We start from the raw sequence: 22,711 nt of genomic DNA on the forward strand, positions 1-22,711 counted from the left end.
GAATCATCTTAGATCTTCGACGAATCAATGTGGTTAACAATTCACGTTGACTATCTCGCCCGAGCACTTTTGATATGGATGTTGTCAAGTCATTTCAACTTGATCGATTTTCTAGAACAACAGCCCCGTGATGAGATACTATGGTACTACAAGGATGCTTAGAATGTACTAAGTCATAATTATGGAGTAAATAGTGAGCAAAACATCATAATAAAATCCTCATGGTTACAAGTGGTTAGAAAAAGAGAGATTCTACTCGTACACCGACTTTTACTTACTACACACCAATCCTTGTGAGATAAATGGTTATCTAAATACAGTTGGGTGTTTCATAAGTAAAATTTCGTCTGTTATTAGTACTTCTCTGAAAAAGGATGGGTAAATTAAACTTTGACCCCTATAGTTTGGCATAAATCCATTTTGATTCTTAACATTTTCATAATTGCACTTACCTCCCTTATAGATGTAATTATTTAAGAGGTTCCCTTACCCCCTTATGTCAAATTGCCTTTAACTTAAGAGTTAAATTCCTCTTATAAAGACTATTTTGCCTTTTTAAAATGTTATAGACAAAGATATGGTAGTGAAAAAATAGTTCAATGAATGCCTGACGGAGGCATTTTAATTATTATTTTAAAATTTATTTTAAATAATAAATAACATAAAATAAGAGGGTAAAATAGTAAAATAACATCATAATTTTAACTCCGTCAATGAAAAGGCTGGTAAGTGCAATTATGAAAATTTTATAGGGTTACAATAAAATTATGCCAAACTATAGGTGGTTGATGTAATTTACCCAAAAAGGTAAAGACAAAGGTGTTTTGGCCGGCCAGACGTGTCTGAACCTAACAAATGGGGTGATATATTTTATACGACACACCCCTTCAGTTTTTCCATAAATTTGGGATACCCCTCTATGTTCAAACTTATAACATACCCCTTGATCTCAATCTTTTAAAAGAGACTTAAATTAAGTGACTTAAATACCCTCATTAAGCCCTAACCCGAACTGATTTAATTACCAAATTCGGCCAGACCTTGTTGAAACCACTACATCAGTCTTATTTTAGAGTATTGGTAGAAGACGATGTTTTTTTATCGATTAATGTTGGAGTGATCTCAGTGGGGGACATCTTGACATGGCGGTGTGTGCATGCTTATAGATGTGTTTTCTTCGAAATATGATTAAAATGCATTTATAGACATGTGTGAGCCACCACCTCAACGTGTCTTCCGCTGAGGTCACTCCAGCACAACTCTTGTTTTTTTGGGCTAACATTGAAGTAACCTCAAGATTGTACCTCATATTGCACATCCTAATGTGAAAGTGCGTAAGAACCATAAATGCTTCCATTGAGATACGAGTTAAAAAGCATTTATAGTTCTTCCACACTTTCATGTCAGGATGTGTGATATGAGGCCACTTCCATACGACTTTTTTTCCTGAGTTATGCTGGAGTGACATTAGAATTGACATCGATTCACACATTGTTGATGTCGAGGTGCTCACCTAATCATAGATGCTTTCACTTACATCTCGACGTAAAGCATTCATGCTCAATACAAACATCCACATCAGCAATGTATGAATCGATGTCAATTTCAATATTCCTTTTTTATAATAGAAAAATCCAGGGTCTAAGAGTATTTAAGTCATTTTGTGGTCATCAGTTTGGAAAACACAGGGGTGCCTCAAATATTCATAGAAAATCGGAGGGGCATGGTCTAAATCACCCTAAATAATAGGATCTCTCTCTCTCTCTTTCTCTCTCTTCTTTCTTCTTCTTCGTCTTCTCTCTCTGTTTGTTGTTGTTGGTGGTGGTGGTGACGTCACGTACTTTTTCGAAGGCTGAGAAATTTGCAGATAGAACCTTCTCTTTATCAAAATTCGCAAAGAAGGGAATCTTTCTGATGTGAGAGAGAGAGAGAGAGTGATTGTTACTTTCTTTTATATGTTTTTCGTTGACCAGTCTTCCCTTCTTTGGAGGCCGTGAGACCCTATTTTTCCCGAAAAGAGTCTCTCCTCTCTCTTTCTGTCAAATTCTCAAAAATATTTAGAAATAGAAAGATAAAGAGAGAGAGAGAGACCAAGGGTTGCGTGTGTGGGAGAGAGATGTTGGTGGCGTTGGTGGGTGATGAAGGTGTAGCAGAAATGGAGAAAGATTTCGATTCCAAACTTCGTCTTCAGAACCCCAATCAGCAATCTGTACAGAGATCCAAGAGCTTCGCTTTCAGGGCCCCACAAGAGAACTTCTCCATTCGCGACTTCCAATTGGGCAAGATCTATGGCGTTGGTTCTTATTCCAAGGTTTCTCCTCTCTCTCATTAAGGTTTTAATGATCTAATTATGATCAAATGCTGCATTTATTTTAATTACTTAATTTTTGTTGATTATGTGAAAAATCCAATTGGAGCTGAAAACTATTATAAAATTGGTTTTGTGATGTGGGTTTGACTCAAAGGTGGGATCTTTGATGGTGGGAAGGGGATGAGTGGTTGTATTTGTGATGAATTAGGAACTGTTTTGTAAATGAGTTGATGAGGGCACTCAAACAAAAGCAATCCAGAGCTGTAATACTCTTAAACCCACATACGTATATGATCTTATAAATTGCAACAAATTGTTGGATATTCCACATTGAACAAAATAAAAAAAAAATTCCCCTTTAGTTGAGCTTCAATGGGTTTGTGAGAAATCCATTGGGCCTCTACCATATCCCGATTGATACTTAAATTACATCAGGATTGAGGATTGTTACTGGTAGTAAATCTAGAAATTACAACAGATTTTTTTTTTTCTAGTTATAATTTTGTAATTTGTGGTGGGGGTGGGGGATTGGAAAGAATTCAGATTTATAGTAATTTTTTTTTTGGTCAAGACTAGACATGATAGAAAATTTTAACTTATGACGATTAGATAGACTCTGATTAATGGGGCGTGTCTGTGGATGGCTTGTTTTCGTTCATATCAAGATCTTAGACTGAGGGTATTAATTTCATGCTTGTCTTGAATTGAACTATTTCTATGGAGGTGTGTAGCTGTCGCCGAGGAATCAAATTGTCATTTCATTTATAAAAGTAAAATGATGAGCGGAGGGAGAAGTGGTTTGCTGCAGTGATGCACATGGATGGGAAATAATAATAGAGTTTCAGTTCTTGTTAAAAGTCCAGGACTGAATTTTTGTTAGATCTTTAATATGTTTGGATGTTTGACTATTGGCAGTAGTTAAGAGACGTGGAGCATAGGTATTTACTTCTTGTCACTTTGTCTGCAGTTATTATTAATGTTTTCTTAATATAAATTTTTTTTTTCTAATCAGGTTATGAAGGCAAAGAAAAAGGACACAGGAAATGTGTATGCCTTGAAGATCATGGACAAAAAGTTCATCACCAAAGAAAACAAAACATCATATGTGAAGTTGGAGCGCGTTGTACTTGATCAGTTGGATCATCCCGGCATTGTCCGACTATTTTTCACATTTCAAGATTCCTTTTCTCTATGTAGGTATTTTTGGGTTTTGCCGTCGTCAACTCATCATATAGTTGTCATAGTGCACCATTGCCATAGTTTCACATAGAGGCCATGATTTTTTTACTTTGTCATGATTGCTTAGTTTATCCAACTGGGTTTGTTGTCTGACATTGTGGTTTTAATTCTTCTGTGAAGACATGGCACTCGAATCTTGTGAAGGTGGAGAACTTTTCGACCAAATAACCAGGGCAAGTAAACTTCAAATACTCAGTACATGGCTTCAGTTTTTCTTTTTTTCTTTTTGATTTCTAGCAATATAATGCCTGGAAAGTCAGTCTTTTAATATTATCCAACTTGTTCTTGTGGTTACAGAAAGGCCGTCTGTCAGAGGATGAAGCTCGCTTCTACACGGCAGAGGTCGCTGATGCTCTTGAATACATACACAGTGTTGGATTGATTCATCGGGATATTAAGGTACTTCTGACTATATTCACATTTTCTTTCCTTGAAACATTAAACTTTCTAACAGTTTTTCTAATATCAGCCAGAGAACTTGCTACTTACAGCAGAAGGGCATATTAAAATTGCTGATTTTGGTAGTGTAAAGCCTATCAAGGACAGTCGGATTACATTCCTTCCATCTTTATCATCAGGTAAGGTTATCATACAATTCTTAGGAAGCACATTGACTGAGATGGTTAAGTGATACCTTCTGTATATTTATTTTGATGTGCTATGCAGATGAAAAAGCTTGCACCTTTGTGGGAACAGCTGCATATGTCCCACCCGAAGTCCTTAATTCTTCTCCAGCCACTTTAGGGTAAGGGAAAATTTAGATAGCTGCTATTGGCACCTCAACTTTTACTTATTACACCCCAATTAAGAATAAAGAAAATAATTAAATGGTTGAGAATTAGTAAAAGTTGGGGTGCCAATAGAAGCACTCTCTCTGTTTTTTTCGCTAGATTTCTATTTTTTGGGTTTAAGATTTTATATGAGCCTAATTATAATTGTAAACAATTACAGGAATTTTTTGAATGAGTATTATAGTGTTTTGTAATGTTGAGATAATAATTTGAGTCAAACCTTTGTAATGTTTGAATGATATGTTTTAATCTTAATTGGGGCGATAAGTAATTTAAGAAATTGGTGTGTAATAAGTAAAAGTTGGGGTGCCAATAGCAACTCTCCAAATTTATTTGTCAAAATCGACATGTTTCAATGTGACAAACGGGACTAAACCCTAATTTTACCTATTTCCTCCATGTAATATTTGTTAGTCTATGTGTAGCTGATTGACAAAGTATTTCTTTTAGATGCCACTATTTGTATGATTGTATGCTTTTATATGTATTCCTTTTTTTTTCTTTTCATTAGGTATTGTCTTTTGTTGGTAACTCATGCACTTGTTTATATATATTGAAACAGAAATGACATTTGGGCATTGGGCTGCACTTTATATCAGATGCTTTCAGGAACTTCTCCTTTTAAAGATGCAAGCGAATGGCTTATTTTTCAAAGAATTATTGCGAGGGATCTCAGATTTCCAGATTACTTTTCAGAAGAAGCTAGAGACCTTATAGATAAGTTATTGGTAAGAAACAATTCACCTGCAGGTTACATTTAGCCTTGAATTATGTATTAGCTTGTTAACCCACATTTCTTTATTTTCATGAACTATTTTTACGCATCTCATCTTCTTTGTTTCCACTACGTACCCAATTGAAGCTTGACATTCTTTTTCGAAAGATTGTCATATTTGCATTACCTACGCAAAAAATCTTATTGGTCATGAATACCCTTGTCATTGTTGAGTGTATATTTTCCTCCACTCTTGGGTGTGTCATACCCCAGTTAAGCTCTGTGACCCTCTTATATTATAGTTCTCCCCTCTCCAACAGATTGATGTATGGGTCATAGGTTCGATTCTTTCCACCCTTATGGGTGAGGGGGAGTATTGGGTGTATATTTTCCTCCACTCTTGGGTGTGTCATACCCCAATTAAACCCTCTTATATTCATAGTTCTTCCCTTCTCCAACAGATCGATCTTTTGGAGTAGTTGGTTGATTAACAGTCATCCGCTACTTTAATATGTTGTTTAGAATGCTAACTTAATTGCAGTACTAAATTCTCAACTAATTCATTCACTAGCCTACTTATCAGCCTTGAGTTCTATTCTCTGTTGATACAAGTAATTCATCAAACATCAAGATATTGATAATCATTTATCAAAGTCTATGTCAAGCATAGCCAACTTAGATAATAAGTTGGCAAGACGTGTAGAGTGTTGTTCCCACGTCCTAGGTTCCGGGTAAAAAGGATTTTCCCTTCAAAATTGGCAGTCATACACCTGAAAATCGCATTTACCCTGGAAAACCATTTTCCTATCGATTTTGATGTAGACCAAGTTCTTTTTTAGCTACATAAATGTTTCCAACCTCATGACTTAATTATAATGATGATTCCTGCCGTTCCAATGACAAATGAGAAATTTCCATTTTTATTTAAATAATTCATGACTCTGAATTTTAATCTGTCATGCAATTCCAATTCAGGATACAGATCCCAGCAAAAGACCTGGCGCTGGGCTGGGTGGTTATGCCGCACTCAAGAAGCATCCCTTCTTTAAGGGAATCGACTGGAAGAATTTAAGATTGCTATCACCTCCTAAACTTGTTTTAGACCCCAATGTATGATTTTCTTGCTTCTTGAATTTTATTTTAAATTCAATTTTCCTTTATTGATTTCGAGGATTCTAGCAGTTCTTTACTGGGGCCCCAAAGTGATAATTTAATTTAAACTACACAAATTATTTTTCGTTTCAGACGAGCGAGGGTGATGACATTCAGGATTCTGGGTGGAATCTTTCACACATCGGTGATGGGTCGGTCGGATACAATGATGGGAATGGTGGTGCCACGTCTTCTTCTGAGACATATGGTCATATAACTAGGCTTGCTTCGATCGACTCTTTCGATTCTAGATGGTATTGACTGAACACCTATGTGCTTGACATTAATTCAATGCTTCCTTTTAGAAAATCACATAGAGAGGTCCACTGAAATTTAAGTTTCTTAGCTTGGAACTTTCTCAAGATTCTATTTGGTTATATGCTTCTTGTTCTTTCATAATTAGCTTCAACTTCTAAGAGAGCATAGTTAGTGAAAGTAGACCAGATATTTGGTGGATCAAAGTCATCCATCTTTCCCTGTAATTTTGTACATATCTTGATATACACAAAGATGGCAGAATGAGTGAATTTCTCTATGTTTGTAGGCTAACATGGGATGGGAGTGGTGTATTCTATAATTTTTTGTTTTTTACTCGTTTGTTAGCTGTGAATGTTGAATCTGTTTGTTGGTTGTATTTACAGGCAACAATTCCTGGATCCTGGGGAGTCTATTGTTATGATCTCAACTCTGAAGAAAATACAAAAACTAACAAACAAAAAGGTGCAACTTATCCTCACCGACAAACCCAAGTTGATTTGCGTGAACCCCGCAAAAATGATGCTTAAAGGGAAAATAATTTTGTCTGACAACCTCAACGATCTCAGCATACAAGTGTCAAGTTCTTCACATTTCAAGATTTGCATAGTATGCTCCTCCCTCCTTTTCTCTTATCCTACTTACGAATTTATTTCTCCTTTTGCTGAATTATATTTCTTGGAATATTTAGCCGAAGAAGGTAATATCATTTGAGGATGCAAAACAAAGAGCATTGCAATGGAAGAAGGCAATCGAAGGTCTTCAAAACCGGTGATACATTTCTATCGATTCTAAAACACATTCTTTGTATGGAGATCCTAATTGTTTGGATTCTCCGGAGAAATATTTATTTGAAGTAGCGATTTTCAAGGTTCACACCTACTTGTAACTCCCCATTCTCTTGTGCCTTGGAACCGAATGCGACAAAGAGAGCTTTGTGAGTGACTGCACATATGTGGGTATCATGTGAAGGTCTTATAGTGTGGGTTTGGGGGGTTATATCCATTACATGGTAATTTTTTTCATAGTATAAGTCTTCACAGATCATCTTAATGTTAAGTTTTGGTTGAATTTCTACACGGGTCTGCATTTTCGCATTACTGTGGTAATAAAATTTTCAGAAATTTTTAGGAGCACCATTAGATCTATACCATTGAATCCTAATGTCTGATATGTTCAACATTAGCACAGTTACAAGGAGTTGGATTGGAATCAGAAGATGTGTCTGACATAATATCTATAATAGCAAAAAGGGTCAACTTGATCGAAGATCCATCAAAGTATTGCCGTTATGGGGATGGCTATTCTGGACTGAAACTAGAGATCTCTCCACTAGAGTGGCCAATTTAGAGAGCCATTCACATAGTAGAAAAACCCTGCCACTCCAGTGAAGAGCTTTATGACCACTTGGCCTGTGTAGGGGATCAAGTTTTCATAATCCTAGACCTAGCCCAGTTAAAAGTTATAGTTCTTTTTGTGCTTTTTGAATTAGTCTGTTTCAGAAAAGCAAGATTTGAATCTATTTTAAGGTCAAAAGTTGCTGAACAAAGTTAAAAAAGTTGAGACCAACCTTGATTGGCCTGATTGTGGGATTCCAGAACAAGCCCATTATAGTGCAAGTGTTTCTTTTATAGATTCTTAAATTCCTTTCGATTTTCCTTTTCCATTTATATTCTTTCATTTTGAAAAAAAAAAAAAAAAAATTGGTAATATTTCAATGACTTGGTCATAAATGAATCTCCAAGTTGGTCTGATCTACTGTCCTATTTTTAATAATCGAACCAAAATGTCTGAATAATTGGATTCTGGTCATGGTTTTACAACTCGTTTTGACATCTCGTCTCGGACAAGTTTTCTGATATATTTGAGCCATCTCGTTCAAAAATGAGAAAAATGAACCGTGGTTTTAAATCTTGTCCTATACGTTTGACTTGTCTATCTGTCTCGTTGGTGGACGATACCAAGACGTATTGGATGAGATTTAAAACCATGATTCTGGTGTAAATGATTTTTAAGGCATAATCTCCTCGAAGTAACTGCATCCCAAGAATATGATCAAAAAGTGCCAAAGTCGGTCTTTTAGAATATGGAGTTTCAATTGACGAATGCATAATTGCATGGATAAGCCCACACTAACCCATCAATTTGGGATCCGGCTCCGAGTTTTCCTTGGGAAGTATCAGAAAGGAATTGGAATGTAATAATATCGATTCTTTTGTAAGAGAAGGTTCGATGTTGCATATTGTTAATCGTTGTCTCTAATCGTGATCTTGTTGTTCCAAATATATTTACTTCTTTTTTCACTTTTATTGTCAATTAGGAAAGAGTGGTAGATCGTCTTTTTCTTCTAGTTCAACTATGTATGAGTATCCATTAGAACTTATTGTATCAAACTTCTACTAATAACTTCTCTTGCCCACACACTCAAGAACAAAATGGTCTTGCCCTTGAAACTATGGTTGTCAACGGATACTTATCGATTCAAATACGGTAATATCCGAATTCAAATCTAAAATTTTTATCTGATATTCGAATTTGAATTCGAATCCGACAAATGTTCTAAAACTCTATTTGAATTCAAATCCAATTAGAATTCGAATTATTTGTATATATAAAAAACATAATTTTTCCTTATCCAACTGATTTTTTATTATTAAAAAAAAAACTTATTATATATTATACTATTTATATTATTGTATTTGTATAATAAATAAATCAAATAAAATAATATATTTTATATATTATTCGAATCGGATATTATCGGATTTGAAAGGTATCCGAATACGTATCCAATAAGGATTTAAATATATAAAACTATTCAAATTTGAATTCAACATCCAAAATTTTCAAATTCAAATTCTAATCGGATTCGAATTTTTGACTATCCATTAATACCCCTAGTTGAAACTAGTCTCACCTTAATGATTACAATTTTGATGAAGAATGAGACCCTATCTCTTGTTCCACCATGATAATCCCGTGAATATGGTTGGATGTAAATGGGTATTTTGCATCAAAACGATGGCCTCTCCCTCGACTGAACGTTCAAAATGCCTTTCTACATAGATAAAATATATTAGAATTTGATCTTACTTTCAATGTGCGTTTCGTATGATAAAATGCTTACCGTTGTTGAATTCAACTTAATCTAAAAAATAAAATTTCAAATTTTTTGGTAATTCTTCAAGATTAATTTATTTATTTATTTACTCGACTCTCAAGGCTAAAAACAAAAACATAAAAGGCAAGTTCATATCTTAAAGAGTCGTGCTGGACGGACCTCAATGAGGGACACATGAGGGACAACATGAAGTGGTCGTGCGCACATGTTCGTTGATGCGTTTTCTCCGAGATACAAGTAAATTTTATTTGACGAGATTGATTCTTCAATGAAGAGTGGAACCTAGTCTCTTATTCCACTGCGACATTCCTCAAAATGTTGTTGGATGTAAATGAGTATTTCACATCAAATAGAAGGTTTTGATGGTACTGTCGACCGTTACAAAGTGTTCTTTTGTCGGAATTTGGCCAATTGTTGTGATATGGCTTTTGGATAGTGTAAATCCAATATCAACTAGAAAAAAACTCAAACAATGTCCGACGTGTTTGTTTCAAACCCTAGAAAGATTTACGACGTTGCTTCATATCAAAACTTTATCTTCTAAAATGCTATCTAGAAAAGTATTTTGAGCGAATCGTGATAATCTAACTACCCCACGTTGCACACTCAATCGACTCTCTTGACGTGACAAGTTCGAGAATCATATATCTATACGCCTCAGGATACACAATTGCACTTCCCCAAAAAAAGTTTATCTCGAGGGAACTGTGTATTTTGAGACGTATAGATCTTTTACGATTCTAGAAACTTGTCATGTTAGGAGAGTCAATTGAGTGTGTCACGTGGGGTAGTCCAATTATCACGATTCATTTTGAACGTCTAATTGATGGAGAGACTATTCTTTTAAAATGGAGTCACGATAATTTGAGTTAGGTACGTGGCATACTCAATCGACTTATGTGACGTGACAAGCTCGAAAATTGTAGATCTACTCTCCTCGAGACATAAAATTGCACTTTTTATTGGGATCATAATAATGCATCCCGAGGAGAGCACATCGATGATTCTCCAGCCAATCATGTCAAATAAGTCGAATGAGTTGCCACGTGCCTAAGTCAGATTATCAACAAAATGACAATAAATAAAAAAGCTGACACGTGGAAAGAAGAGACAGAATGAATAACTAAGTAGGTAACTATGGTGCTCCTGTACGCGTGTCACTAAATAAGACAAGTGGGGTCAGGGACACGTAACCATCTTTAAATACATCTTTCCTTCCAAAATCTTCCCGCGTAATCTCATCAAACCTTTCTTTCTTCTGTAACTCTGTTCCTCTCCCCTGCGCACGTTAGACTAGAACACAATCCCTCTGAAAATGGCTTCGTCTTCAAGGGTAAATCTGTGCGGAAAACCTATCGAACCCTTAAAAATCTGCATAATTGGTGCTGGAGGATTCATCGGATCTCACCTCTGCGAGAAATTGATGGTGGATACACCTCACAAGGTCTGTGCCATCGATCTCTACAAAGATAAGATCAAGCATCTCTTTGAACCAGAAACCCTAATTTATGCCGATAGGATCGAGTTCCACAAAATGAACATCAGATACGATCCCAAGCTCGAAGAACTCATCAAGATCGCAGATCTGGTCTTTAATTCATTCTTGATTCTCTTTAATTGAATTTGTAAATTTAGATCTTGTTAATTCATTATGTTTTGTTGCAGACGATTAATCTTGCATCGAATTGTACTCCAGCTGATTATAATAGTCGTCCTATTGAGACGATTTACAGCAATTTCCTTGATGCACTTCTGGTGGTAGGTTTTTTAGGTCAATCAAGTAGAATAGGGTTTAGGGTTTGGGATTTTCTTCTTTAATTGTTAGTTTTTGTTCTTGAATTTGAATTTTGATGATTTATTTCTTCAGGTTAAGAGCTGCTCGGATTATGCCAAACGACTCATTCACTTCTCTTCTTGTGAAGTTTATGGGAAAACTATCGAAAGCTTTCTTCCCAAGGATCACCCTCTGCGCCAGGTAATGCTTCTGTTGTTGTTGTTTTTTCTTTTCTATTTTTTAAACGTTATTTAGTGGATTTTAGACCTGAAATCTTACTATGTATGCGTGTTTTTAAGAAAATTAATATCTGTTGTGTGTTAATTTTGGATTGTGGGATCATAGTTTTAAATCTCATCCGAGACTAAGATTACTCGCCCGAGTCATCTCGGTATCATTCAACGAGACTCCAATTTCACATCATCTTGCGAGATAAACAAGATGACTCGGACGATATTTTAAAAATCCCAGTTGAGTCAGTAAAACTCGGCTGAGCATTTGGGATTTTGTATATTTGGTTAAATAATTAATCTTTGGAATTTAAATATTTATTAAATAAAACATGATTTCATGACTAGACATCATCTAATATACCTTATTTTCTAAAAGTATTCATGATTATTTTCATATAAATATTTATGAAGAAATCATTATAAATCGAGTTAAATGGTTTATCTCATCCAAGATGAGTTGACTCGTATGAGACAACTCCGATGAGTCAACTCGGTCTCGTCCATGGAAGAGATGAGATGTCAAACCAAGTTTTGAAACCGTGTGTGGGATTTGGCCTTACATCTAATCAAGAAATGGTTTTTTGATGTTTGGTAGCAGTCATGACTCATTGCATGAATAATTCAGTGATTGTAGGGCTGAAAATTGGTCGGTTTGGCATGCTAAATGGTAATTTGGTTCCTGATATTAGATCCATTTATTATCTCATTATTTATCTGAATTTATTATTAGAATTCTGCAACTTGTGTAACAATATTATTGTTAATATAGTGATTGTGATTAAAAAAGAAAAAAAAAATTTGGTTATCCTGATATGAGGCGTTTTCTTGTACCCTTTTATGGGAGTTGTTGATATCAATTAGGTTTAATCATTACATTATAGGAACACTAGCAAGCAATGCTATAGAGAAGTTGAACACATTAGACCCCCAAAAAATTTTAGAAGAAATAAAATTTTAAATCAATTACTACCTCAAAAAAAAAAAAAAAAAACACATTTTGATTTCCTTCATTTATGCAGAATTGAATTTTTAAACACCTATGAGGGCTTGTTTGCTAGCATTACTCCCTTAAATTAATTTTTGATGTATATAGCGCCAAGTGCTACGTTGGTGATCTTCTTGGCACAAGGGAAGCACTTTTGCAATAGAAGTGATGAGTTAATTGAGATGTGAATGCATCATTCACATATGCATGTGCTTTTTGGCTTGATATGATATAGCCAAGCATTCGAATTATTCATTATCTCTCCCCCCATTCATACAGCATAAGAAATGTTAAAAATGGTTTCATTAAGAATAACTAACTGAGAATACAACTTTCGTTGGGGAAGGGCTTACACACATGGTTTGGTGTGGCTTCTGTTTTATTAACTCTAAAGGATTTGTGTGAATTACATTCATCTGTTAGTGTCACTGTCGACCACTAATCCATTGCAATTATGCCAATCAGAATATTGGATATTTAGATATTTACATGTTTTGTTTTGGAATGGGTGGATCTCATAGACTCTACACAAGGCTGTGTTAAGGCAGACAACCTTGCAAATCATGTCGTGGTAGTGCTGGACTTGTGCATTGAACTTCAAGCTATAATTGTTGTGCCGTTTCTCATGGACAGAGATTTCAAACCTAGAGATAGAAGTTGGCTTAACGGCTTGGCATTTTCAAATTTGCTACAACTTTATATTTATTAATTATGAGCTCCATGTCAGTGGTATGTGCTCTAATGAAACAGGATCCAAACTGCTATGTCCTTAAAGAAGATGTCTCCCCTTTCATTCTTGGGCCTATTCAGAAACAGAGGTGGACATACGCATGTGCAAAGCAACTCCTTGAGAGGGCTATATATGGTGGGAGACATATTCATTGAGCTTGCTAAAAAATTCTAAAACATCATTCTTTCATGTAATAGTCCCCTGAAACTTTGTTAATTACTGACCGATTACAGCAGAATCTTTGGAAAATGGCCTTGAGTTCACCATCGTGAGACCTTTCAACTTGATTGGCCCCAGGATGGATTACATCCCTGGCATTGATGGACCAAGTGACGGTATTCCTAGGGTGCTGGCTTGCTTCAGTAATGTTCGTTAAATTTCTCTCATTGCTTCAAGTTTTTTAAAGGGTATTTTAGAAACACCCCCCCTGTAAAATTGGTGATATTAGGTTTATCCCCTTGAAAAATGCAAGATTAGACTTACTCCCTTGACCGTAAGTCAACGTTGCCTTTTCTTAAGAGTTGTGATTTTCTGACTCCCCCCTCTGACATACTCCCCTTATACTCTCCAAACGTGGCATGTGCATAGAACCATAGATTTTTTTTCCTTGGGATACACAACTGCACATATTTACGGGGATGTGCAGTCATGTATCCCGAGGAAAAAATCCATGGCCACATCAGGAAAGTAGAAGGGAGTATGTCAGAGTGGGAGTCTGTTCATCATTATTCTTTTCTGAATGATTTAACAGTGAAATTTTGATTTTTTTTTTTTCAAAATGCTATTTAAATACTTAAATTACTAAATCAAAATTTCACTGTTAAATCATCAAGAAAAAACAAACGTTGACATACAATCAAGGGGGATAAACCAATACCACCAATTTTACTGGGGTTGTTTCTAAAATAACCTTTTTAAATTTTTTTTGTTTCTGAATAATCATCCCCCAACCCCCTTACATCAGAATCTCCTACGTGGTGAGCCACTCAAACTTGTGGATGGTGGTCAGTCTCAGAGAACCTTTATCTATATCGACGATGCTATTGAAGCTGTGCTGTTGATGATTGTATGTAAACAACCCTGTCTTTCTTTAATATTTTTTTTTTTTTTGTACATTGTTTATATTTTGTAAAGCAAAGCAACTGATAACTATTAATTTCTTAGGAAAATCCAGACAGAGCGAGTGGTCACATTTTCAATGTGGGCAACCCTGATAATGAAGTTACAATAAAACAATTTGCGGAAATGATGATAGAAGTACATGAACAAGCAATCCCTTATTCATATTGTTTTTTTTTTTTTGTTTTGTTTTTATATTTCGTATATGTAGCTTAGCTTAAATTCTTGATATGAAATATGTATTTCCTTCTTGTGTGCTCTAGGTGTACTCAAAGGTAAGCGGGGAACCAGCTTTGGAGGTACCTACGATTGATGTGAGCTCTAAAGATTTTTATGGTGAAGGTTACGATGATTGTGACAGGCGAGTTCCCAGCATAAGCATAATCAAGAGACAACTTGGTATTATTTCCTTGTTATCTCACTCATTGATATTCACCCAATTTATAGGGTTTAAAGGACATTAATGTGACCAATATTATGGATGTTGAATGCAGAGTGGAATCCGAAGACATCACTCCGGGACCTGTTGGAGTCGACCCTTACACATCAACACAGGAAATATGCAGAAGCTATCAAGCAAGCCATTGCAAACCCAATTGCAGCTAAGGGGGTGGAGTGAGTCCAATTCTTTTCAAGCCATACATATATTGAAGTGCTTCACATTGAAGACTATTATGTTTGGGGCATAACATGCAGAAGCCTCTTGTTTCTTAAAGAGTTTGCTCTGCCTCTCATTTTGTAGGTATGTGTTGAATTTTTTTTGTACATAATGTTGTATACGGATCTCAAGTTTGGTTGCGCTTATAGAATTGTACACTAAACATTCATCATATCTTGACTTTACATAATAAGAAGAGTTTCATGAGTTGGTAGCCAACGTAATAGTCCATCACCCCTTAACATAGAATTATAATCAAACATTTTACTCCGCTCATGCTAAGATGCTTCTTAGAAGCAATTGTGTTACAGGGGAATCTGATTGTAGTGGAAATTGGCAAGGGTTGGTTTGAGTGCCCTTCCGAAATAATGATTGGCTTTGGACATAACGAGTCGCAATAGGTACCCATTTAACTAGAACGAACGAAAACCGATTGGATGGTTTGGGGTCCATTTTTATTGGAATTGATTCGAGTAGGGTCTCTTGGAACCAAACTGATTGAGAACAAAAACTGATAGGAAACAATAACACCTGAGAACCAGAACTGTCTAAAGAGAATTTTTTGATGGCTCTAATTTTGGTTCCATTTATTTGAGAACCAGAAACAAAATTGGAATCGAGAAGAATTAATGGTTTTGATTCCTATAGGAAGCTAATCAGAACCGATCCATTAACACCCATAACTCTTATCAAACTCATTCATAACAAATGGTTGCTGAGTGGGTTCATTTTTTCTCGCTAACCTGTTACCAATTGGGGTGCATTTATAGTGAGGGCAACAAGTGCTAATCATGTCTCCAATCATTCTTGCTTTTCCTCATTGTTTTATAAAAGAGTTGTGAAAAATGACGCGCTCTCACTTACACGATTTGTACATGATTGACGTGACAAGTGCACATAACCATAGATCTTTTTGTCAAGACACAAAAGGAAAAGATCAACGGTTCTGTGCACTTGCCATATCAACCACATAGAGATCGCAATGTGTCAGCGCCTCATTTTATCATTTGTACTATTTTCACACGTGTCCATGTCTCAAACATGACTACCTAGGCCTCAATCAATAGGGCCCACAAAACTCATGAAATTCCATCAATCTCTTGTTAGATATATCAACACTATAAATACAAATATGAGGGTATTAAAGTCATTAGAACCGAACAAGTGCCACAAGAATATTTGAGTGGAGCAAAAACTCTAAAAAGACAGATTAACCATCTTTTCTTTCATCTAATCCATCGAGTAAAATAAGAACAGCCCCTACATTCGAAATCCCTTTTCTACTATTAGCAAGAACTTGTTTCAGTTGCATATCGAAAGAGATTCAGTTGCTTCGATGATGTATAGAAAATGAATCGATAACAATATTAGATGGAACATCGAAGATGGATGAAAGACAAACAAAACATAGAAGATTGAAAGAAAGAAGACACATAAGAACCCATCTAGGATGTTAAGGACGATGTTCCCCATGCAACCATCATGGCCCGTACTAAATGATGAGCTCGTGAACGATTATGAAGTTAATGGCACATAATCATAGACAAGTATTATTAACCCCATGATCATTAGTAATTGCCCATGATCAGAGACAATATTCCAAATCAATTCTATGATCAATGATTAATGAACGTGTAACGGTCGTAAGCAACGTTTATAGATAGCTGCAACATCATAATCAAAGGTATGCAAACTAAATCCCAAAACTCTTATATAATATGTTATAATTTATAAATTGATTGTCAAAGCTTCGTCTACAACGCCATTCCACGTAAGCTTGGGATCTTTACACAGTAAGGTTCGAATCAAGAAAAAGTACCTCATTGTATCATAAGGGGGTGAGAAACTGAGAATTGAACAATCCAACCGTAATGGATATGAAATCATGTTGAACAATCCAATTGTCGAATAAATTATGAGTCGTGATAATCATAGAACCGTAGATCATTGGCCTTGGTAAACAGAAGAAAAAGATTTTTGGTTCTGTGTATACCGAGGAGGCAAATGATCTACGTTTCTATGATGAGGGCATATGTCAAAAAATTATTATTAATAAATTATCTGTCACCGTCGTAACGATGTAATCTAGAGCTGACCTGAAGTTAAAAATTTTGGATTCATCAATCAAATCATCCAATAAAATCATTATTGTTAATTTAAATTTATTCAATCATTAATGTTAAATTGACTTAGCATTTGGCGGCATTATAGGTATCAAATCTAATACTGAAATCGACGGTGGTCATTGATTCAAACAAAACCCAAGCTGGGGAACACAATAGTTTACATGAGGACAAATATGTGGGCGTGGCCCATAATTACTGATTTCTGTGTTTAACGGTGTGATTGATTCAAACAAAACACCATGGTTTTAAGACTCGGTTTTGCGTCTTGCCTTGTCTCGTCCAGGTTTGATACCGAGTCATCTCGAACAAATTTTCTAATATTTTTGAGACGTCTCGTTCTAAAAATCAAAAAAATTGAACGTGGATCCTAAATCTCAGTCAAAAAAGTGACTTTGTGAGTTGGTCTCGTTCAGCTCTGATACCGAGTTAACTTGGACGATACATCTCGGTCTCGGACGAGTTTTAAAATCATGATGGTTGCTGATAAATCTGTGTTCTAGGAAGTTGTTTTGAGTATCACTAGTGATGGGCTTCAAGCCCAAATATGTGGGCAAAATAAAAAAACCAAATCCAACGGCTAGAAATCACCAATCAAACTGTTTTCTTGTGGATAATACAACAAAGGATGCATCAAACGTTGTTGTAAAGTGGTCCCAACTCCCAATAGGATGTCTAGCAAGATTGACTGGATAAGATATTTATATTATTTAATTCAAAATAGTTTGAAAATTTTCAGACTTTTTCAATATCTAACGAGATTTGCTGAGTCTTCATCAAACGTACGCATGATGTGAGAGCAAAAATATTGATCTCTAGTTTGCTTAGAGATTCGCCACGTAGAAATGGTAAGGATTTTGTTTATAATCTCAGTCGTTCGTTTGATGAAGATTGTCAAACGATTGTTGTTTTTTTTTTATTTTTTTTGCCTTTTGAAATCCTGTGGATTTCCAATTCCAACCCACGGCAGGTTTTGACACAAAACCATGGGCAGTTTTTCGGGTTAGCCAGCACAAATAACTTCCCTTCACCACCAATCCATCGGTCCACATCTCTCTCTCTCTCTCTCTGTTTTTTGGAGTTTTAGCTGGAGTTTTAGAATGGGTTTCTTTCTGTGAAGATTTTAGATTTCTATAAGAAGAGATAAAAGCTGCAGAAGCAGTATTTGATCCAGAACTGTTACTGGTACATTTCTTTTATCTTAAATTGGATATTAATCTTGATTACTATTGTTTTAGTTGTTTTGGGGTTGTTTTGTTTCTGGGTTTGTTTAATTATAGTGTTTATTACACCCAATAAAAAAAAAAAAAATCAAAGATAAATATTGGGTCATGTTCTGTCTCTGTATATCTTTAATTGGTGTGAAAAAAGGGAAAAAAAAATCATAGAGAGTTTATTACACCCAATAAAGAAAAAAAAAACAAAGATAAATATTGGGTCATGTTCTGTCTCTGTATATCTTTAATTGGTGTGAAAAAAGGGGGAAAAAAAATCATAGAGAAAGAGTGGGTTCTTCTCTCTCTCTCTCTCTCTCTAATGGGTGTAATAGAGGGAAAAATTAAAGAGAAACACTGGGTTCATGCTCTCTCTCTCTCATAAATTTTTACTATTCATTACTACAGTAAATAAGAATTTGTAGATAAAAACCTTTTTAGAGGTTGGGTCTCGGAGTTTCTCTCATTTGTCTTTTTATTAGAAGAAAATCTCTGTCTCTGTCTCTCTCTCTCTCTCTCTGTCTCTCTGTTTTATATGGTTCACCACCACAGTAAACAAGAACTTGTAAAAATAAGACCTTTGCAGATTTGGGTCTCTCTCTCTCTCTCTCATACGTTTTCTCCTACATTAATCATGTCTATGTAGATAGACTTTGTCCCTCTTTGTTTAACATTTGTTTTCACCTCTACATTAAACAAGAATTTAGAGGTGAAGAATACTTTATAGAATTGGGTCTTATAGTTTATCCCATTTTTCTTTGTAGAAGAAGAAATTTTGTTAATAATGGACACCAATGGTATGCAAGGAGGAGTGCTTCCTAGCATGACTTCAGGAATTCTTGGTCTAGAGATGCCTCTTCACCCCCACCACCCCAATCCCCACCACTCACCATACCCACACAATCCCAATCACCACCACCACCAAATGGTCTCCTTTGCCGCCCAGGGCGCCGAACATCCCGCCCAATCTCAACAATCCATTAAACAAAATTCCTATCCTTACCCCACCAAAGGCAAGCAACAACAATTAGGACTAAGCGATGAAGATGAGCATGGCTTCACGACCGAAGACGGTGGAGATGGGAGGAAGCGAGTATCACCTTGGCAAAGAGTGAAATGGACAGATAACATGGTTAAGCTTCTAATTATGGTTGTCTTCTATATTGGAGACGACATTGTCCCCGAAGCAAATGATCCATCTAGTACCACCAAGAAGAAATCAGGTGGTGGTGGGCTATTGCAAAAGAAAGGGAAATGGAAATCAGTTTCACAGCGATGATGGAAAAAGGTTTCTATGTGTCTCCTCAACAATGTGAAGACAAATTCAATGATCTTAACAAGAGGTATAAGAGGGTTAACGATATACTCGGAAAGGGAACAGCTTGTCGAGTAGTGGAGAATCAGAGTTTGCTTGATTCAATGGATCATCTTCCACCTAAAATGAAGGAGGAAGCAAGAAAGCTACTCAATTCTAAGCATTATTCTTTAGAGAGATGTGTGCTTATCATAATAGTGGTGGTGGTGTTACAAATGCCCATCAATCAGAGATGGCAGTGGAGTCCTCTCACCATCAACAACAGCAGAGTTGCTTTCATTCATCCGAAAGTGCTACGATTATTGCTAATTCGAAGAGAAGGGTAGAGACAGATGCGTTAAAGATGGTGAAAATAGGAAGTCACGAAGAACTAGATGAGGATGGTGAAGATGATGATGATGATGTTGATGACGATGTAGACGATGATGAAGAAGAAGATTATGAGGATGATGAGGAAATTCAAGATGTTGGTGGGAAGGATTCTAATGAGCCTAGTGGAGGACATGAGGATGACGATGATGAAGATAAATTTTCATCAAAGAAAAGGCGAAGAACAGGTATGTCTTTGATATCGCCATCGATACAACAATTAAGTAGTGAATTGGTGAATGTGCTTCAAGATGGGACAAAGAGTCCTTGGGAGCAAAGGAAATGGATGAGAAACCAATCAATTCAATTGGAGGAACAACGGGTTAGCTACCAATGCCAAGCGTTCAAGCTTGAGAAGCGACGATTTAATTGGGTTAAGTTTAGTGGGAAGAAAGAGAGGGAGATGGAGAGGATGAAATTGAATAATGAACGAATGAGGCTCGAAAATGAGAGGATGGTTCTTCTTATTCGGCAAAAAGAACTCGAATTGCTTGATCTACATCAACAAAATCATTCCTCCATCAAAAGGCCTGACCCATCTTCCATTACTGGATGAATTGTATAAAGAGAAAATTAGTTTGATGGATGGATGTATTGGTTTTTTCCCTGTTTTTCTAATTTTTGTTTAATATGTTTTGTAGTTGTGTATCTTTATGTATGATAAGTTTCTCTCTTTCAGTTGATTCTTGTCTCCTGTATGGTTTTCTGTTCTTTGGGTGGTCTTTCAATCCTTTAATAGACATTAAAGATAGGCTAAGATTGGTCCCAAGTTTAAGCAGATATATCTGTCTCCTCTCAAAGTTAGATGAGGAGAAATGCACACAAATAAGGTTTGTAATAGTCCATGTGAATTACATTTAAGGCCACCCAACAGTAGGGCGAATTTGATCATCGTCACGAAATTTCATTTTAATCCATTCTAACATAGTTTACTTTACTAAAAACAATGTTGAATCCGAATGACTGGTAGATTTAGCCGTTCTGTTTAAGCATTTCGTGCCTATGCAAAATAGGTAGACAAGAAATCAATGAGACAGCCCCAGGATAACAGCCCAGTAAGCGAAGGGTTTTGTTAACATGTACCCTCAAGGCACACGTTATAGTGCATTAAATGCACCATGGGAGGGAGTTGATTTTTCTACCAAAACTACCCCAAGAAAAATTTCTTATCAAGAAGAGTCATGATAAAATGGCACGCTTACACTTATGAGGTTGATGGGGGTAAGTATGCAGAACCATAGATCTTTTTCCTTGGGATATCCAATGAAAAAGATCTATGGTTTTGTGCATTTGACACGTCAACCGTGTACAAGTCATGTATGTGTCATCACATCATTTTATCATTAGTCTATCAAAATATCTTCAAATGTATATTTTCAAGGTTTATTTAATGCATTTTAACATGTGTCCTTTTAAGTATATATATATAGTAAAACAAAAAATAGTAAGAAAAACCAGTATTACTCTCATGTATTATCGCCTAAGTGGGGTGATTGTATAGTACATGTGTTAGGTCGCCCTCAGGAAAGTGAGTGCGACTATACGCGTGTTATATAATCTATGATTTTTCAACGGAGATATAAAGGTGGTGGGTGTTCCTTGAGGACCAATTCATTAAATTAGATTTGACTTCAAAAAATCGAAGGGAGACACTCTTACATGAGGAGAGGAAAGACTTAAAAGCAATGTGAACTACATTTATTAGGAGAAAGACTGCAATAAATGCAATTAATATCGTTTCACAAAAATGGGATAGTACACTACATCTTCAACTAGCTTAACATATCAAGGGAAAGCCTAAATATATGTAGAAATGTGTATGGTGAACCATCCAAGTTGTAGAGTAGTGTTTCAACGACCAATCTTTGCTATTCAGGATTGTGAGATTTGAGTATCTCTACTAACAATTTTTTCTGATACATTTGTTTGTTGAAGTAGGGGCAGAGTATCTGCAAGAATTAATCTCACTTCTAAAGAGGGGCGTTGGGGCACGTCACAAACAAAACAAAAAAAAAAAGAATAAAAGATCCTCGTGCAAGGATTTTTTCTAAATAATTCATAAGTTTTCGACAGTAACTTGGCAGGACATTTAGTAAACTTATTCTTCCTAAATGGTCTTGGACCTCATCTCCCACATTTCTCTCGATTGAATGTGTTAACTGTTCAAATTCATTGTTTTCATCCAAAAATTAGATTTTTGACATCTCAATCGAATTTGGAGACTCCATAACGTTGGAAAGGATTTAAGAAAGAAGAAGTCATTTTCAAATATTTTGAAGATGTATGTAAAATATTAAGAGTTTTTTTTCACTTTTTTCTTTGTTTTTGGATGACAATCGATCAAGAATAATTCTTTTGAATTGAAATCATTTAAACAAGTCATTATGCCAAGTTTTTAGACGATCTTTCCATATATTTTAGTCAAAAAAACTCGAAAATTGAAAATAGGTGGGTCTTACTAGTGTAAAGTTCGACAATAATAAAAAGTGGTGAACTCAACAATCAATAAAAAACAGTGAGTTCGCCAATAATGAAGGACCATTAAGAAAGAAAAAGTGTACAAAATGTCCTATCAAGCTACCACGCAAAAGTTAGGAACTATTTAGA

The 22,711-nt window shown here is 35.7% G+C and overlaps 2 protein-coding genes and 1 pseudogene across 4 annotated transcripts; all 3 read left to right on the forward strand.

Annotated features, from left to right (window-relative positions):
- The first annotated feature begins 1,765 nt into the window (after positions 1 to 1,765).
- On the forward strand, positions 1,766 to 7,594 carry LOC147384872 (3-phosphoinositide-dependent protein kinase 2-like). Its single transcript, XM_086426048.1, has 11 exons — positions 1,766 to 2,311; positions 3,324 to 3,504; positions 3,671 to 3,727; positions 3,852 to 3,949; positions 4,020 to 4,128; positions 4,217 to 4,295; positions 4,904 to 5,069; positions 6,032 to 6,166; positions 6,302 to 6,462; positions 6,850 to 7,072; positions 7,155 to 7,594. Exons 1-11 carry the CDS (start codon positions 2,117 to 2,119, stop codon positions 7,236 to 7,238), a joined length of 1,488 nt encoding a protein of 495 aa, XP_086282174.1. The 5' UTR covers positions 1,766 to 2,116; the 3' UTR covers positions 7,239 to 7,594.
- A 3,233-nt stretch (positions 7,595 to 10,827) lies between these two features.
- Positions 10,828 to 15,321, forward strand: LOC147384873 (UDP-D-apiose/UDP-D-xylose synthase 2-like). Of its 2 annotated transcripts, XM_086426733.1 has the most exons (9): positions 10,828 to 11,172; positions 11,250 to 11,342; positions 11,452 to 11,559; positions 13,327 to 13,441; positions 13,540 to 13,673; positions 14,271 to 14,372; positions 14,471 to 14,563; positions 14,689 to 14,824; positions 14,920 to 15,319. In XM_086426733.1, exons 1-9 carry the CDS (start codon positions 10,900 to 10,902, stop codon positions 15,042 to 15,044), a joined length of 1,179 nt encoding a protein of 392 aa, XP_086282859.1. In that variant the 5' UTR covers positions 10,828 to 10,899; the 3' UTR covers positions 15,045 to 15,319. The 2 variants fall into 2 exon arrangements, with proteins under 2 accessions (XP_086282859.1, XP_086282860.1); XM_086426734.1 differs by lacking the exon at positions 14,471 to 14,563 and having other exon boundaries at positions 14,920 to 15,321.
- A 2,876-nt stretch (positions 15,322 to 18,197) lies between these two features.
- LOC147384874 (uncharacterized) lies at positions 18,198 to 20,787 on the forward strand (annotated as a pseudogene). The gene is made up of 2 exons (XR_015172867.1): positions 18,198 to 18,391; positions 19,185 to 20,787. The product of XR_015172867.1 is annotated as an uncharacterized LOC147384874 (transcript).
- Positions 20,788 to 22,711: the final 1,924 nt, after the last annotated feature.

The sequence above is a fragment of the Akebia trifoliata genome, chromosome 15, assembly GCF_017979445.1.
Source record: "Akebia trifoliata isolate Shusen 1 chromosome 15, ASM1797944v1, whole genome shotgun sequence".
Taxonomy (NCBI): domain Eukaryota; kingdom Viridiplantae; phylum Streptophyta; class Magnoliopsida; order Ranunculales; family Lardizabalaceae; genus Akebia; species Akebia trifoliata.

Bases quoted from the DNA above. Each gene is read 5' to 3' on its own strand.
- LOC147384872 (XM_086426048.1), top strand. From the start codon at position 2,117: ATGTTGGTGGCGTTGGTGGGTGATGAAGGTGTAGCAGAAATGGAGAAA. The intron at 4,129-4,216 runs GTAAGGTTATCA...TGTGCTATGCAG, and splicing joins CCTTCCATCTTTATCATCAG to ATGAAAAAGCTTGCACCTTT. The intron at 6,463-6,849 runs GTATTGACTGAA...TTGTATTTACAG, and splicing joins GACTCTTTCGATTCTAGATG to GCAACAATTCCTGGATCCTG.
- LOC147384873 (XM_086426733.1), top strand. From the start codon at position 10,900: ATGGCTTCGTCTTCAAGGGTAAATCTGTGCGGAAAACCTATCGAACCC. The intron at 14,373-14,470 runs GTATGTAAACAA...TTAATTTCTTAG, and splicing joins AAGCTGTGCTGTTGATGATT to GAAAATCCAGACAGAGCGAG. The intron at 14,564-14,688 runs GTACATGAACAA...TGTGTGCTCTAG, and splicing joins TTGCGGAAATGATGATAGAA to GTGTACTCAAAGGTAAGCGG.